Source organism: Mizuhopecten yessoensis, unplaced genomic scaffold, assembly GCF_002113885.1.
Source record: "Mizuhopecten yessoensis strain PY_sf001 unplaced genomic scaffold, ASM211388v2 scaffold8299, whole genome shotgun sequence".
Classification (NCBI taxonomy): domain Eukaryota; kingdom Metazoa; phylum Mollusca; class Bivalvia; order Pectinida; family Pectinidae; genus Mizuhopecten; species Mizuhopecten yessoensis.
Window position 1 is genome coordinate 358,760 of NW_018407478.1, and position 18,350 is coordinate 377,109.

The following is an 18,350-nucleotide window of genomic DNA, read 5'->3' on the forward strand; positions in this document are numbered from 1 at the left end:
CTCGCGGTCACGTAACGGTAAAAGTTGACAGGCTTTGAAGTCGTGCGTCTCTCCTTTGTAATCTTCAAAGGACAGGTATCAGGTTAGCGATTTGTCAGGTGTGGGTTTTTTTACCGGAGACCAATTAAACAGCTATCTTCGTGCCTTCAATTATGCTATGACATATTCCAGGGGTGTAGAGTGCGAAAGTGAACGTAACCCCTGGATATCGAGGACGAGTTAGATCCTAATGTTTCTTAGAAGTCGTTTGGAGTTTTGTTTTCACATTTCAGTGTTATGCATATAACGTAGTGCACCACATATATATACAGATCAAAACATTTAGTTACTCTATGTTTCGTAGAGGAATTCAGTTCAATATTTATACATATTTGATCCATATGTCTTTGTAGGTCACATCGTTTTTTGGAACAAACTGTATATCATTATATTCTATCAAGATACAATATCAACCATACGATTTTATCGTACGCGTATGTAAACAAAACTGTTTTTTTGTATTGTATTCAAAAATGCTGAAAATGCGTATCAATAGAAATGGGAGGAGATTTTCATGTTGCGCACGTTTTACTTGTTCGATTGCCTTACATTGTATTGTCATCGTAATGCCAATGTGTCTTATACAAACTAACAGCTTATGGCCGTAAACATGGTTTTCTTTATCACTGAGAAGTTTCCGTCTGAATTTCTGATAGTTGACGGACTTACCAACTTAACTGACCATCTACGCTGTCTATATTTTTTATCAATAATTAATAGAAAAGGTAGCCTGCTGGACAAAACCAGCTGGATGACACAATTTAACTTATAAAAAGTAACCCTTCGGTAATACGTCTTACATGTTGGAGAAGCCTTACCAGAATGGACAAGACAAACTGATTTACCTCCTTACAAGATTAGTGAAAACAACAACGTAATGGCCAATACAAGTACTCTTCTTTTACCTATAATAATGCTATACTCGATGTAAATGTAGCGGGAACTTCCGATGTAGACAGTCAACTATATATGACCAACAAGCTATACTTATCAAAAACAAGTGATTTCCTTTAAAATAGTGGTCGGGTAGGAAAGTGGATAGCGCTTTCGCATTTCACCAAGACGGCCAGGGTTCGATTCTCCGATCAGACACGAAAAGGTATTTGAGTCACCTGCCCTAGAGAGTTTTCTCCGGGTACTTTGAAATCCATCTGTGCGCTTCCATGCTTCCGGAACAATATATGTAATAAATATAGGTTGAAAAAAATGTGTTTATAATTGTTGAAAAATATATAAAGATGATATTCCATTACCTCATTCTACATCTAGACATATTAAATTTGATAGCATGGAAAGAAGTGAAAGATACAATATGTATTCTAGGTATTACAAAAGGCCACTCGCACTGACTTTACTAACGCTTAACTTTTGAAAGAAGGGAAAGATTTATGATGTGTACCTCTCTGTTAAAATTATGAACGATGTTGGGTTTTTTTTGTAATATTTCATTAAATTAAAAAGATGTATAACCTCATGGTTATTAATTTTATAAATACCACCGCGGAAAGACAATTATTTAAAGATACGTTCCGGAGTAATATGACTAGTTTCAGACTTAGTTCAGACACTTGTTCAGCTGTATCAGTCGGAGCACTATCACCGTTGGTGCTATTTGCAGAGGGAGAAAGACAGCTGGGTGTGACGTGTTGATACGTATGGTATTTATAATAAATATCACATTCGTTTAATTATACAGGCACTTGTTGGTATCGACGACCGCATTATGCGAGAAATTGAATGAAGTAGATTTAAAGAAACCTGGTCTATGTAACTAAGTTGCTCGGTCTTTAGAGGCAAAATATGAAACTGCCTTCTTTTGAATAGCATTCGAATGATAAATGGTTCGATATTTGTGTGACTAGAAGGATTAAATTTGACATATTGTGACAAAAATGATCATCAATTCGCCTTTGCCCCAGAGTCTTATCGGCATGTATAGTTGTCCGCATGTGTAGCCCCCTGTATGTATAGGTTTCCACTGGGGTGTTTCTGATAAAGACTGCGTAAGTTTCTATACACACGTCTCTATAAGACAGTTTATGTATAGGCTTCCACTGGCGTGTTTCTGATAAAGACTGCGTAAGTTTCTATACACACGTCTCTATAAGACAGTTTATGTATAGGCTTCCACTGGCGTGTTTCTGATAAAGACTGCGTAAGTTTCTATACACACGTCTCTATAAGACAGTTTATGTATAGGCTTCCACTGGCGTGTTTCTGATAAAGACTGCGTAAGTTTCTATACACACGTCTCTATAAGACAGTTTATGTATAGGCTTCCACTGGCGTGTTTCTGATAAAGACTGCGTAAGTTTCTATACACACGTCTCTATAAGACAGTTTATGTATAGGCTTCCACTGGCGTGTTTCTGATAAAGACTGCGTAAGTTTCTATACACACGTCTCTATAAGACAGTTTATGTATAGGCTTCCACTGGCGTGTTTCTGATAAAGACTGCGTAAGTTTCTATACACACGTCTCTATAAGACAGTTTATGTATAGGCTTCCACTGGCGTGTTTCTGATAAAGACTGCGTAAGTTTCTATACACACGTCTCTATAAGACAGTTTATGTATAGGCTTCCACTGGCGTGTTTCTGATAAAGACTGCGTAAGTTTCTATACACACGTCTCTATAAGACAGTTTATGTATAGGCTTCCACTGGCGTGTTTCTGATAAAGACTGCGTAAGTTTCTATACACACGTCTCTATAAGACAGTTTATGTATAGGCTTCCACTGGCGTGTTTCTGATAAAGACTGCGTAAGTTTATATACACACGTCTCTATAAGACAGTATATGTAAAGGCTAGAGTACACATGTCTATCTAATACAGCACATATTGTCTTCCATGCATATATCAACGTTAGTCTGTATGTATAAGATCTACATAGGTCGGCATTTATAGGTTTCCGTATACTTTAGCTAACATGTACACACAGGCTTCCTTATACGTGTTATAAGTTAGTCGGCAAGTATAGGCTTCCGTACACAGGTCTATCTTCTACAGCATGTGTGAACGTACATATCGGTCACTGCATCCCCTCAATCCCATCTGTCACATGTTCGTTGATTTCAAAATTAGGGTCAGTAGGTTGTAATTTACAACCATATAGCTTTGTTTAAACAAAGAACCACGACAGAAGATTGGATTACGTAACGTTAGTTGGAAGACACTCCCTTGTAAGGACCGCAACTATTTGGACCAATCCTCAAATAAAGTTTGCAAAGTAATATTAGACATTTTATAGGCTTGATCGAAACTTCGTAAAATACCGATTAAGTGGGTAGGGATACCTGGTCTCCAGGTGGCCGGAGAGTTTAATAGGGAGGTGATAAATTATAACCTGTTCTCCGAGTGGTCGGAGAGTATTGTAGGTAGAAAATACCTTGTGACCTCCTCTCCGAGTGGCCGTATAGTTTGGTAAGTCGGGAATACCTAGTGACCTGCGCTCCGAGTGGCCGTATAGTTTGGTAGGTATGGAATACCTAGTGACCTGCGCTCCGAGTGGCCGTATAGTTTGGTAGGTAGGGAATACCTAGTGACCTGCTCTCCGAGTGGCCGTTTAGTTTTGTAGGTAGGGGATACCTAGTGACCTGCTCTCCGAGTGGCCGTATAGTTTGGTAGGTAGGGAATACCTAGTGACATGCTCTCCGAGTGGCCGTTTAGTTTTGTAGGTATGGGATACCTAGTGACCTGCTCTCCGAGTGACCGTATAGTTTGGTAGGTAGGGGATACGTAGTGACCTGCTCTTCGATTGGCCGTTTAGTTTTGTAGGTAGGGGATCCCTAGTGACCTGCTCTTCGAGTGGCCGTTTAGTTTTGTAGGTAGGGGATTCCTAGTGACCTGCTCTCCGAGTGGCCGTATAGTTTGGTAGGTAGGAGATACCTGCTCCAAGTGGCAGGGGTATTTAAGTGCTTTTTAGATATGATTTTTATGCACGCTTGAAATTGTTATTACATGACTATTAACACCGTTTGATGTAATTGTTTTTGCAGATGGCTCTGAAAGCATTTAAATGGTTGTGTAACTATTTAAACGATGTTTATCAATTTTAAATAAATTATGAACAAGACTGACTTATGTTATACCGGTTGGCCTATTATCCAAGAAATGTGTTTGATCATGTCTTGTACATGTAGTTAGAAAGTGACAGTATTATTGTTCCATTATGATACACGAGTTCGAATTTCACATTGAATACTTTGAAATTGTTATATTTTATGAGATTGTGTCATCCTATACGTATGCTATTTTAAGACCGTAATATTGTCTTGTGGATCTGTAAATTAACGATATAAGTGTTTAAAGGCGAGTTGAAGACTGTGCATATAAATACCAATGTGTATGAGCAGACGACAAGTCCACCGCCAGGTGTTACTGTATTTTTACGGGAAAGACACGTTTATACTAAAAACGATTGTTCAGCGTGTTTAGATAACATCATATCTGTCATGTGTATTCCATTTAATCATACTGTCTGAACTTTTATTATGGTCAATTAGAGTCGAAAGTTCGTCTCAGACTTCTACGGCAGCCATATTTGTTTATCTTTTCGGTAACACTCGGGAGTCATCATCATAGTATTAACTCGAGTCTCTCGGACTTTATTTCTTGATTTCTTTGTTGGGTCATTCTTGAAAAATTTGCCACAAGCCAACAACCGGACGGATCTGTTTAAAAATTATACAATGCATCATCAGGAAAGATACTTGGCCGGACGGCAGACTGCTTAGACTCATGAGTACCTGACGATCGGGCATTGCACTTACATCGATTTCAGTGTCTCAATTACTCCAAAAGTATTTTGTCCTTTTATTTCTTTTGATAAATATATTTCTCTAATTATCTAATATAATTCTTCAGTATTAATAGAAAACCCAGTGGAGTTAATTAAGGAACCCTCCCAACTGCACTCTGATTATTCGTTTATACAGTAATCTTCCCTTTATTTCGTTTTTGTGCTCACAATTGGGCTAGGCCACTGCCGTTGGCCAGGTTGATCGGTCTGTTCTTTTAGAGCAACAGTACAACAATTTAAGGTCCGGGGTTCGAATTCGGTTTAGCAGTTTCTGCTGACTTCTATGACACTCCTACTATATATACTGTACATTCCCTGGTGTGTTTGCATCGTTATGCATAGGATGTAAGGTTGTTGGTGATAGGCCCTTTGCTGATTAATGATCGAACTTTTTGACTGACTTTCAGCTTTTTGTGTGGGAGTTTTACTTCCTTATTCGTCAAAGCTGTACTTTACATGATGGGCTTAAGTGGGTTTATCTCTGACTGTTACGCAAGTCCTCTGTGACCGTGAAACCTTGACATCATACATCAATTAACTTATTTCACAAACAAGATAGGCCCGATATTTGTTTTGTCATCTATCTCGATGTTAAAAAGGAAATACATTTTTCTGTTGTGTACTTAGAACGACAACTTCAAGGAAACAACTACTTGATATGTTCATGTTGATCGTAGTCTAATGCCGCGCGCATCAAGGTATCATTGCTGTTCACATGACGTTTGTCAGGATGCGTAAATAAATTCCAAAATCTCAAACGCGCATGTGCGAAGCGTTATAGAAAGTATGGGAAGGGAATATAATATATAAAACATGAAAAACATGTCCTTAATTTTTTTTTTCAGCTACAATAAATTCATTATTAAGAAAATCACAAAGATTTCCATACCGTTAGGATAAGGATTTTGAGAAGTTAAGCAAGATACTTTTAAACTTCAAATATCGTAAGATGGATATTTCTTTGTTTACCACACACAGGAATGATATATTCTACCATTGGCTATTGTAAGAGTAGTAATAGGATAAAATGTTCTAACGATGATCATATTTGATGTAAATATACACGGAGGTATAGTTGGTCGAACATCCATTTGGGTTTCTTTTTCTTGTACAAGTAATGAAAGTAACAAAGAAGAAATCAAAGCAGGGATTTATTGCAAAATAGTTTTATTTATTGCATAGTTTTAACCCGAAAGCAAATGTAATCCACATATTCTCCCACAATAAAGACAGTAGAGCAGTCTCACAGATAAGTACCAACGTATACCGAACACAACACTTAAATGGATGATTCCAATCACGATTTGTTTCTTTGTCACCCAACGCGCGTCCACACAAAAACAGTCCTTCAAACACACATTCACAAACACACACCTTATACATGTACTCTATGACGCTAATAAACCAAACATGCACTTTTACCGTGCACTTCGTCACCAGCCTTTATGTTGGAGAGCTAAAGCAAGCAAATTCAAAATTATTATCCAAAGAAGGCTGCAAAAAGAAGATTTTCTAAATTGGAATCAAGTAATTCATGTAATATTTCATCAAAATATGCAAGCCTCATGCTGACGTGTAATGTTTGTATACTACTCTGTTTATCGTACCACTTAAACCCGACAGGAAACCCAATTCCACTAAAGATAACGAACAATTAATTCAAATCTCAACTTATCGTTAAATTATGGAATTTAGCGATAAGAATATTAATTGATTGCCAGATTTTGTTACATGTTGTAACTGCACGTGTTTATGACTCCGTTCACGTGTTACAGATATAAATGACAGATTTATTGTTATGCTTACCTGGCTACAGTTACTTGTAAACCAAGCAAAAGAATGGTCAAAAGTCAACCAAAATCAATTAACAAAGAATGAAAATAATTAAAGCTTACTAAAAGTTTCCACGGTCTTGGTGAGTGGCTGGGATCTGTGTTTGTAGGCATTATCATAATGACGTCATAATTATAACGTTTGACCTTCCCTGGACATATGACTTTTCAACTAATTGAACAAACGTGTACGTTGATACACTTATTTGAACTAAACGTTGAATTTTGATAAGTTAATCTTCCATAAGATTATCACATTCCCAGTAAATATAGTAACTAAAATGTGTTCAGTTGGCATCCATAGGCAATGTGAATGCCAACTGGATAAAAGCAAATTGAACACGAATAGAAGCGTATGAATGCGATCTAAAAGCAGTAAAACGCTTAATATATTTCTAGTAACATACTTAAACCAAACATGTTTTCTTTGGAACAATGGCGAAATACCCATTGTTATCGGAGAAGGTTAAGTTCCTTATAGACTATACGTAAATATTACATAAAAAACAACATTCAATTACACGTGGTTTTCTCAAGAGATCATAAAAATTGTAGTTGAAATGTAAAACCAGTTCTGGGGCGTTGATAGTGGAATGTACTGAAGACGGCTCCTCGTTATAAACATTACATAGTTGGTACTACATAAGTACACTATATGTTAAGTAACACTTGATCTACCACGTCAAATATTAAAATAATTATGTTATGTGGAAAATACTCCATTTCAAAACCCATCAATCAGTGGGGGTATGTATTGACCTTATCGTTAAGTACAGGGTTTTATCCGCGTGGCGTTTGAAGTAGAGAGTACCACGTGTAATGTAAGTGGGGAGGGGGTCATGTTAACTATTGGGGATTACCCATAGATCAGACTCAGCCTTTACCACTTCAAAACACCACATCAGCCGGACCATCTCGGGTCTAGTTCTCACTGGAATGTGAAGGGACTCGTGGTTACGGACTTAGAAGATATGTTACCTATAAAACAAACTGTCTCTGTCAGACGAAAAATACACCATTATTTTTTAAATAATATGATATGCCAGTTAGTTTTGTGTTTAAGAACAGCTGTAGAATTATAGTTGTAAGCAAGGCAATGTTTAAATCTGCAAAAAATAGACAAGGACACTTCCATGGATAATAACATAAGACTAGACTAGGCTTACTGAGAAATCTTAGATATCTGCCCTCAAGTAAATGTCATTATGACTAGTTACCTGCTTTGGCGCATCGTCAATATTGTTTTCTAACTCATGACATGTATCGCTATAAAACATTGGTCAAGCAATCAAGGATTCTTCAATTTCTTAGAGACTTTAAAATCATTTCCTCTACGTTTAACAGTCACTCAAACCTTGCTCCAATGAAGCCATCGAAGGAAATATTAGTTGAAATTTATATCGTAATAAAACAACAGTCTTTATATTAATTTAAATGAAAATAACCTCAATTTTTAACTAAAAAGTAAGTTGTAAAATTTGCAATTTCAATATTTTTTCCAAAATTGTGGAAAAAAATATTCTCATTACATATCCTGAAAAAATGGATTAAGTAGATTTAATGAAAGAACAATGGCACAAAGCAATATTTGGAAACTTTGGAAATTTTCGACTAGACGGCGACAGATTGCTTTAGCCTATCTTCCGACCTATCAATTGTTGTATTACACATAATATACCGATGCTGGTTTTCAAATGTTGGAGTGTTTCACACATGTTTCCATCTTACTATTAGGATGGGGCACGCCTTAATCTCTTCAAATATGTCGCCTGCTGTTCTTTTGTCCAAATGTCTTTCTTTTTGCTTAAGTACGCCATTGACTTTTCTTCTTGTGTGCGGTTGGCGTAGTACTTAACATGGGGTAGGTTTCGATAAAAATACCAGTCCAATTGTTCAAAACCATGATCTGTATATTTGGTCCGGTTTCGTATTAATTCCTCCATGCAGTCCGGTGCTATTGGATCGTATATTCGGTCGAATTTGTTGGCAATCATCTGTGGCCTTGACGCGAGCCAGGGGAGATCACCAATCCCAAATATGCAGACGCTGCGCGAGAATCGACCTAAACAACGGGGTTTGTCCCACGTCCATATTACTGCACGTGACAAGAACGTACCGGCCGCATGACTCGTCTCCAAGGAGTATCCTCCCGGAGCCCAAGGGAGACCATTTAATGTAGCCCATATTGTCTCCTCCGGTGACAACGAATCGTTTAACCAATGGATAAACTTCTGTGCAACAATATCTTCATGGAGAAATTCGACAAATTCTCTTCGAAAAATACCATAGGCGCTGCCTTTCCTTAAAGTGATATTAAAAGAAAACATCTCCTTTGTTGTATTTTTATCTTCCTTCAGCGTTCCTTTAACTACCGTGAAATGTTTCCGCACACGAAATTGTAAATGCTTCGGAAATATAAAACTTTCAATATCATTTGTTCCCTTTAATGCCTTAAGAACCCTTACCATTTCCAGATTTGTTCTGAGAGGTAGCTCCTGACCTGTTAAATTGATATAGTATTTCCAAAGAACTGTTCTCGCTAGAAGCTCGTGCATACATTGCATTTCTGCTAAAACGTGTGACAGACTTGCGTAGATGATGTCAATGCGTTCTTGTATGACAAAAATATTATGGAAACAAACAGCTAGTTTTTTCATGACGTCAAACACTCTTGGACTAGCCTTCTTGTCAATGTACAGACAGTAGACATTATGAGGCCGGTATATCAGACGGAGGAGTTGCTCAGCCTGGTCTGACGACTTATGCATCTTAATGGCGAACGCTAGTGGGTAGTCCAATTCCTCCCCGCTGAGGACAGTCCTGTCGGTCAAATACCCATGGGATTTTATCAACACCTTACATGTATTCACCAGATTATTCAAAGAACAGTTCCCGGTTATCAATTTCCCATAGCTCGTGTTTTTCGCCAATGCTATTGCAGAGGAATCTCCTGTGAACAGTGACTTGCAGTTGACACTCGAGACCGGACGAATCTTACACATTTCTATAAGTTTATCCTCGTCGCTAAGACCTCTCATCGTGAACGACTCAACGTTTCGTAAATCGTCAACGTCGCCATCATCTGACGAAAGCAAACCCCGGGTATTGCAGTTATTAGATGGCATGACAACCTCGGTTTTGATATTAAGCGAGTCCCATACTACACATAGAAACACCAGCTGGCAGAAGACAGTCAGTCCAAGAAGAAAGGCGCGTGCGGATCCCAGGGAATAGGACATTATAAGTTTTTAAAAATAATTCTCCTATTTTACGTGTATACAAATGACAGGTGACCTTAAATACCTACACAAGACGACAGGTCACCATGATCATGAAATATGACAATATCAAGGCATTTGGCCTGTTACTTTTGATATAGGACCACTATCAATGTTGCCTGGAATTTAATCTAGATTTGGCCTATGTCCGACCTGCTGTTTTGGCATCTTTCAAAATTTGAGCGATGATATGTCTTCCGCTCTTTTGCGTGTATCATCAGTGGCTACGCTCGTCTTCCATCACTGAAACAAACATTACAATGCTATATACCAAATTGAGTTAAACTTAATTCTAATTGTTTACCAATAATTCCCCATATTGGGTGATATTCCTCTCCCCCCACGTTGACCAAGTGAGGGAAAGAGGAATAGGATTTCAAATTTGTAATTTATTAAAAAAAAATATTGAACCTTAGACAAATGAAGCTTTTTCCCGATTAAGTTTAAAATGCGAAACGATATTTAAGGAGCATTAAAGATTATATAACGTTCAATTTCTAAGGATGCTTTATATCAAATACCATCTTTAAAAGATCTATGGGTTTTTTCATAATGGGTCCCAGCCTTCTGCTGATTTAAGCTATGCCGAACTCTCTATTTATCCAAAATTTGATTTGCTTGGTCCAGGAATATTCCTTACTAAATAAGGTTGGAATCCTGTTATCCATACTCAAGGAGCAGACTTTGGAAGATATACCTGGTATTTTCGATATTTTACACTGTCTATCCTTGTTCAGCATTCATCTATAGTTGAAATCCATTGCCTAATAATGCTTCATATTAAATTAACAAGGTCTCAAATCCTTTCTGTCGCTCTAGACAGATTATAAACTTGCTTAGCCCTTCGGTTATATCATAAGACCAAAAAGGCAACAATTGACAACCTGATCAGTAAGTCTGTTTTCACATTTTAACCCTATGCGGGCACTTCAATATACAATGTCAAAAATCGGGACTCAGCTCCATACTCATTGACAACAAAACGAAAAACGTTATCAGCCCCAAAAAATGTGAAATTATTTAAAAATGACAATTCACAACTGTAGATACTTATATCTATAGGAGTAAGAAGAAACAGGTCAAGAATTGGATTGATACCGACGGAAATGTTCAGCCCACACTAACCTAACAGGAAACTATCGAAGAACAGTCTCTTTGTTTTTGCGAAGGTTAGTAAAATCATTGTGCATCTTAATAGATATTATCATATTTTTACATAACTAATATATTTTAATAGTCGTTCTCCTTACCTAATATCTGCCGCCCGTTGACAAATTAAAGTTTCCGATGTATTGTCTCTGAAAAAACAATATGAAACAAATGTTAGTTTTATTTGATACATTTGATCAATTTGGAAAAATAGACATTTTGTATTAAGGTGACACGAACAGCTGTAAATAAAAACGCTGTGTTTCAGCAGGATAATTTCTCGATAAAACACGTAAAAGCCAGAAAGTCAGACAAAGCAAATAATGAACACTGACAAGGTGCCACAAGCTTCGCCACTTGAACGAAGAAATTCTGACCTAAGTACAGAGCTATAGGTCCATCACAGAGAATTTAACATTGCTACACAAAAACAGCCAGCTTTACCTGGTAGAATATGTGATGTATTTATTCTGCTTGCGTTGAGAAAATGTATTCATCGTGTTCGTGTTTCTTGTTCTTCAGCTTGACAAAGGCTGTCACTGTCAAAGTTTAGCGTTTATAATAACAAATGTTTCTGGTACTAAATCTGTCTGTATAAATGAAAAATGTGATTAAGTTTAAACAAATTACTATTTACCTGCATATGTACATGATTCTTTTCAATTAAATCTTCAATGTTATTGAAAATATAACGCATTTCCTTTACAAATGTCTTTTAAATGAGTCGAAAGAAATATATCAATGACAATAAAATTAAATCTGACCTGTCACAGATGAACATTTAACATTTATTGTCTTCTGAAAGCCCAGAGAAGATTACATATTAGGATGGCCTGTTAGCAGTATAGTCTACTTCATATGATACTGTAGAGTTTTCTTTATCATTGTTTAAGTCTATATTGCCATCAAATTAGCATGTAATTATAATGCGAGTTAAATTGATATGATATAATGTGTTTCTGAACACAAGAGTTAAAGTTCCGTAGTTTAATGAGTGAAAAATATCTTGTACGACTACGCCAACATACTCTACCGATAATTTGACATTAACAATATGTAGAACACTGACAAATAACACTTATACACCATGTCACCTTTAATACACAAGATATCTGCTTCAAGGAAAGCAGCTATTTTGTTTTAATAAGAATAATTTGGTTAATTGGATTTGTGCTGTCTAATTAGTATTCCAGACGGTAATACGAACAAATCTGCATTGTGCTATACATTTTACTAGTTTCAACATACGTTTTGTCGGTGAACATTAAAAACTACCAGTGTGTTTAGAAACGGAAATGAAATACCTTTGTCATAACAAAACTTACAATGACTATTAATTGATTCTGACCAAAATTTGTAGCGAATGATTAAAATAAACTGTAGTTATTTTACAACAATTATTTAACAAGATTAATCTTAATTACGGAAGCCGAATAGTCTTAAAAAAAGAAAAATGTGAACGTAATTACCTCGTAATTTTGAGTTATTTATCTGGCAATAACAATTTAGTTACCTTGTAATAAAAGCAAAATTAACAAAATCACCCCTTTCCTCCTTTGAGCCTTCCCCTCTAACTCATGGGATGTAGTCCTTTTCATTTATATACATAAATGGAATCTCCTGAAGAGTCCTCAAATTAAGTTATGTTTAAATCGCTTCACTCGTGTGCTTGAAGGTTTAGCCTGTTTCCCTATTGCAACATACAATAAAATCCCTTTAACCATACAATATTGAAGCAAAGTGAAAAAAACTTTCTCCCTGGACTGAGACCAATACTAACTTTGTTCTTTTAAATATAACGCCATTTTCCATATCGAGCACCACCCCACTTCCCATATGAATGCTTCACCCTTTACTTATATAATAGTATTCCCCTTTTCCAAGGGATTCTACGAAACAAGTAAGGTTGAAATATCTTTAATCCATTTCAAGGAGTAGTCTTTCCAAAGATTTACTATCTTCTTATTGGACCCTGCACTATGTATATATACAATTATACCAGCTGTGCAAGATTAAATCAGTTTTAAACTCACGTTAAGTTAACACATCAGCTATAACAAAAAACTGCACTGCTATCCAGCAGAAGTGCTGTTACCCATCTGCCCTTTATCGTATCTCGTTAGTACTGGATAATGAACGGGTACTTTACCACCCTATCCATTAGTTGTCACATGCATGTTTGAAGTAAATACTTCAAAACGTTAACGACAAGAAATCTATATGGCTCATTGAATACCCTTAGGTTCCTTCAGGTGCAATATCCGGCATCATAAATTATGTTTTGTCATATGAGAAATAACAGGGTTAGGTTGTGTTTACAAATGTTACTGCTGAAGTAACACGTGTCGATCCCAATGCTTTTCTTAGCTATCGTTCGTTTGAAACCTATTGAGCTTTATAACAAAGAAAGACATGCTCATATTTAAAAGAAACTGTAGGCGTTTACATTTACTGGCTGGAAAAAAATACTAATGTACTATTTGTTCGGTCCACAGAAATCCCGTTGTAAACATGATAATTATATTTTTCATGAAACATGTTTTGTTGGTATAAGTTACCAATTTTCCTGAGAAAGGTTTGGAATATAAAACGGTACAAGCCTGAACCATTAGAATTCTTATCAAATATTTCACAGAACTTGAAAGGTCGTTATATGTATAGTATCACTGTATCGTGTTCATACGCTCAGCACCTTCTCTTTAAAGCTATATTAGATTTGATACACTGCATTACTCAGCTTACGTCGTTCCCGAAGTGTTAACTGATATTTTATTTTATTAAGTATAATATGTCCATGTGTGTATGTCCGACACAAGGACATGTGTACGGAACAAACCGCCAATGCAGCATACTACAGCTGGTCCCTCATATATCAGCAATACCAAATGCATCACAGACCTACCCATCTTTATAATAAGATTGATAATTATCAACCTATCGTGACTACCTCCAAAATTGGTAAAGAAGGTAAAAAAATAGTGAAATAGTGAATCCACTTTGATAATATTAATTTGTTTTGTCAATGTAATGCTTTGTTCATTTTCAATGGTTTTAATGCAAACAGCATTGGTTTCATCATTTACGTGACATTAATGGAGTTTATGTATATAAGATATGAACTACAGTTTAAATTACACTTTACATACCAATCTTAGCTTACTCACTTTATTTGTGATTTTCTGTGTACATTTTCTTAAGTTAATATTTGTTTTATTTTCATCGATTATGAGTTCGATTACAGTGTTGTTGATATTTGTTATTGTTTTTATACAAGACCTTAAAAATAGACGTGTTTTCAATTTAATTTGTTTTCCATAAAATACATTTTTGCATGTTTGAAGTAAAAGAGCGAACTTGTAAAACAACTAATCCATCTAAATATAACGATCCAGCGACCTTGGGAATTATTAAACATTTACACAAACTATTCAAACTAACACTTCGTTAATTTGACAGCAATTCTGATTGTAAGTCTATTCCATGAGGTTATTTCCTCTGATGTTTAAATAGGGAAAAAATGCACGTGTGCACAACAAATTGATGAAATGATTCAAGGAAACACATGTACAACAACGTGCTGGCATACTGCAAACCTGATACAACAGTGAACAAGTATAACATCTTCACATTCTAAAGTGGAAAATGGATAACGTTTTGTTTGGCACCTGTCATAACTAATGAAAATGTCAAAATGGCAGCTTGACAAGGCACATCATGAGTATTGGTATGGCGCTGCTGCCAAAGGAAACGTGTTCATGCTTACAAAAGCGATCTTTTAAAATGAATATAATGAATTAATAACATTTAGTAATGTAGGGAATATCCGGTTATGCAGAAAGCCAAAACGAGAAAAAAATATTAAAATATTTTATTTCATGAATAAATTAAAGATGGCTGGCGACATTCTCTGATCTTAAAACTAGCAACAAGTATGTTTTCTGCACGGGGATATTTCCTTCACTTTCCTTCGAAACAAACGAGCCAATTTGATATCATATTGCCAACTGTGTTATTTTCTAAATTTGTTTGACGATGCTGTAATATGCTTTGATGATAATTTTTGATATTGACCTGTACTAAGACGTTTCACAGGATAGGACGGTAATCTGCATCTTGTTTCTGTAGCAAAAGGAATATAAATTCATCAGCTGGTTACAAGGAAGTACCCTTCATTTAAAGTGTTTCTTCTGTCAAAATAATTTGACTTCCATTCCCACCCTACCATACCTCATAATTGAAGAGTTTATCAAGACTGATTACTAAAGTGTGCATACAGTTCAATTTCAAACCACTTTGACATATAGCAACGGTGTATTAGCATTAAATAATACAACATTTATTGACCGCGTCTATTACCGATTCTAACACGATTCGTTTGCAACGCGCGTTTTGATTGGATACGGTCCATATTCTTATCTGCGATAGAATCATGATCAATCGTGTTAAGCTCCTCCCATCGTACTTAAGCCACGCCCCGTTTCTAACCAAAACAATATGGCGTCAAGCTCGCCTGTTAGCGAAACCCCGCTGATAAGGCTAGCAGGCAACAGAACAAAATCGACCAATGAAATGTATTTGTTGAAAGCCTTCTTCTTACCTTCATTTATTACTGAAACTTCGTTCCATCCGTGTTACGGCATCTAGTTAGATCCGAAATCAAATGAAATATTGCACATGTGTCGTATGAATTTACACAAAACTTTTCACAAATCTATACAAATAATCACCGATGTTGTCGATAATCACCGATTAGTATGTATACTGACATGGAAATGTAAGAATTTTGTCAATTAATACAAATGCGTCGTATACACTTTGGTAACAGGACGTTCACGAACAATCCAAATATTCCGCCTCGTCAACATACAGATCGAGCGCTCGCCATTATGGGCGGGGCCAAATGACCTACTTTTTAATGCTTCTTTCCCAGTCCGCTGCAGAATGACACGTAGTCAGTTCAGGTCATAAATAAGGACTTCACTACGTACTTTTGTACAAGGAAATACCATATGGAGAAATGAGGGCCACTTTTCCTCATGAATATTAATGAGGGGCGGAGCATGTTTGATCACGTGATCATCAGAGTTTTTTCCGCGCCACCATGGCAACCAACAGAAAAAAATTGTTCCCAGGTTCATTTTAGTTACGATTTTGGCGTATTTTAAGACAACTCTGTAGAATAAAATTAACCAACTGGTCACATTGAAAGAGATTTATCAAAGATAATGGGAACGGGAGTTACATAACTTCCTAATATAAGGAAAAATATAGAATATATAGCCAGACAGCTTTCATTCTCGCACATTCTATACTACCGATGAAGGAGCATAAACAATGTGCATTTTGTACTTATTACGTCTACACTATATACAAATCTTATTTTATTTATATGTAAGAAGACATTTAAGATGTTAGTTGTGAAAAATTAACCTACAAAATCCTCGTGGTTAACGAGAATTTGGTGTTTTAAAATCAGAAAGTTGCGAAAGTTCAAGGGGCCCCCGAAGGGGTAATGTAATTCAACTGCACGTTTGGTTTTAAACTAAAATTCCAACAAGTGAATCTATAGCCTATAAGTTGTTATCAAACCTGTGTGCAAAATTGAAAGGTGTGGTATCTTAAAAAAGTTGCATAATTAGAATAAAACAAGACCAAATATGACGATTGCAATCTCATATATGTTGCAGTAGATCTAGTAGAGTTAGTATACGTGATACAAAAATTCTAAAACAATAAGGACAGAATAATCACGGGCTGACGGATGTTACTTAATATACTGAGCTAGGACTATGTATATTTATATGTAACAGATGAGGGGTACAAGACATGAACCAGACTATCCCGGAGAGAAGGATTAAATTTATATGTCTCAGATGATTATTTCGGAGGCTAGGTTGGAATACCAGCGCTTTTTCAAATGTTGAATTTAAATATAGTTAGTTGGAACGACTGACAACTTTTCATATTTCATTCAACAATAAGGCAGACGGATTGACTTATCAATTCAAAAATATAAAACATCGATTAGCTTCAAGTACATGTATCATTATGCTTTAATTTTTCGTCCTGAAAATCCGGTTTTGCTCCTATTTTGACGTATAAAATTATGAGGTGATCGAGCACGTATGTTCATATGTGATACCAGCATAGAATAAAAGATTGTCTACACATTTATTTAACAACGTTGCCTGAAACAGGGACAAACTTTATGTCACGGCATGTTCTGGAAAAAATAACTAAAAAGACTGAATATTAAATAATTTACATATAAAACGAAAGATCAGTGAGAAGTTGGAAGTTATTTTTTCCGAATCATGTGGCCATTCGTGTACAATAGCATTCTTGTAATTCTTCCCACAGTAATATATATTAAATTCAGTTTATCTGAAAGGATTGCATATTTTTAGATTCTTTTTAGAAAATCAAGATGGCGACCTGAATGGACGACCCGTAGCTCGGAGGGCCTAAATTTGTTTGTGTATCCATCTGAATGTAAATATAACGGTGGGTAACTACTTATTATGAGCAATACACATCTTTGAGATCCATATCGAATTATACTTTACACTGTTACCCCCGTATATACTGTGATAATAGATGATACATACATTTAATGTTACGACTCACTAAATCTCGCTGACCGCCATTTTTGCACGGACTCTAGAAAAGGTCGTCTACACGGAATTGCTTGTTTGACTTTTGAATACTCCTTATCAAATCTTACGAATATGTCTGAATCAGATTCTGAAAACGCAAATAAAAGGAAATTTGAAGGCTCTCCTGATGCCCCTGATCACCCCCGGCACAGCAGAGGTCACGTCCGTGTGAACTCACTGCCTAACCCGACACCATTATCGGGCTCGTCCCATCGAATTGACATTGGGAAAGGTAAAGTCATTGATATGAACACGATTATCAGATCATCACTAGCGAATCCTGATCTTGCAAAATCAATAGCGCCTGTGTGGGCTGAGGCATTCGTACCCTGTATGTCGGACATGATCAAGGTCATTATCCAGACTACTATGTCCGACCTTCTCCAACCACTCCGAGAGACAATTCAAGAACAGGAGACTGTTATCACCCATCTGAAATCTTCAAATGATTTCCTTAGCGAAAAATGTGTCACACTTGAGGCGGAACTGGGTAGGTTGAGTGTTTCCCTTGATAATAAAGCTAGCTTACTTGATGACAAAATAGAGCAGTTGGAACAATATGGTAGACGTAATACACTCCGTTTTCACAATGTG

At 36.3% G+C, this 18,350-nt stretch overlaps 2 protein-coding genes across 3 annotated transcripts in view; one reads left to right on the top strand and one right to left on the bottom strand.

Moving 5' to 3' along the window:
• Positions 1-5,991: 5,991 nt before the first annotated feature.
• LOC110455573 (beta-1,3-galactosyl-O-glycosyl-glycoprotein beta-1,6-N-acetylglucosaminyltransferase-like) overlaps positions 5,992-18,350 on the bottom strand; it is a 36,678-nt gene continuing 24,319 nt past the window's right edge. For both annotated transcript variants that reach the window (XM_021505759.1, XM_021505760.1), the window contains exons 2-3: positions 11,202-11,249; positions 5,992-10,194 (exon numbers count right to left, since the gene is read on the bottom strand). In XM_021505759.1, coding sequence (XP_021361434.1) covers positions 8,404-9,912 — 1,509 coding nt within the window. In that variant the 5' untranslated portion in view covers positions 9,913-10,194; positions 11,202-11,249 and the 3' untranslated portion in view covers positions 5,992-8,403. The remainder of the gene's footprint in view (positions 10,195-11,201; positions 11,250-18,350) is intronic.
• Positions 17,829-18,350, top strand: part of LOC110455562 (extensin-like) — a 9,384-nt gene continuing 8,862 nt past the window's right edge. The window contains exon 1 of the mRNA XM_021505746.1: positions 17,829-18,246. Coding sequence (XP_021361421.1) covers positions 17,829-18,246 — 418 coding nt within the window. The remainder of the gene's footprint in view (positions 18,247-18,350) is intronic.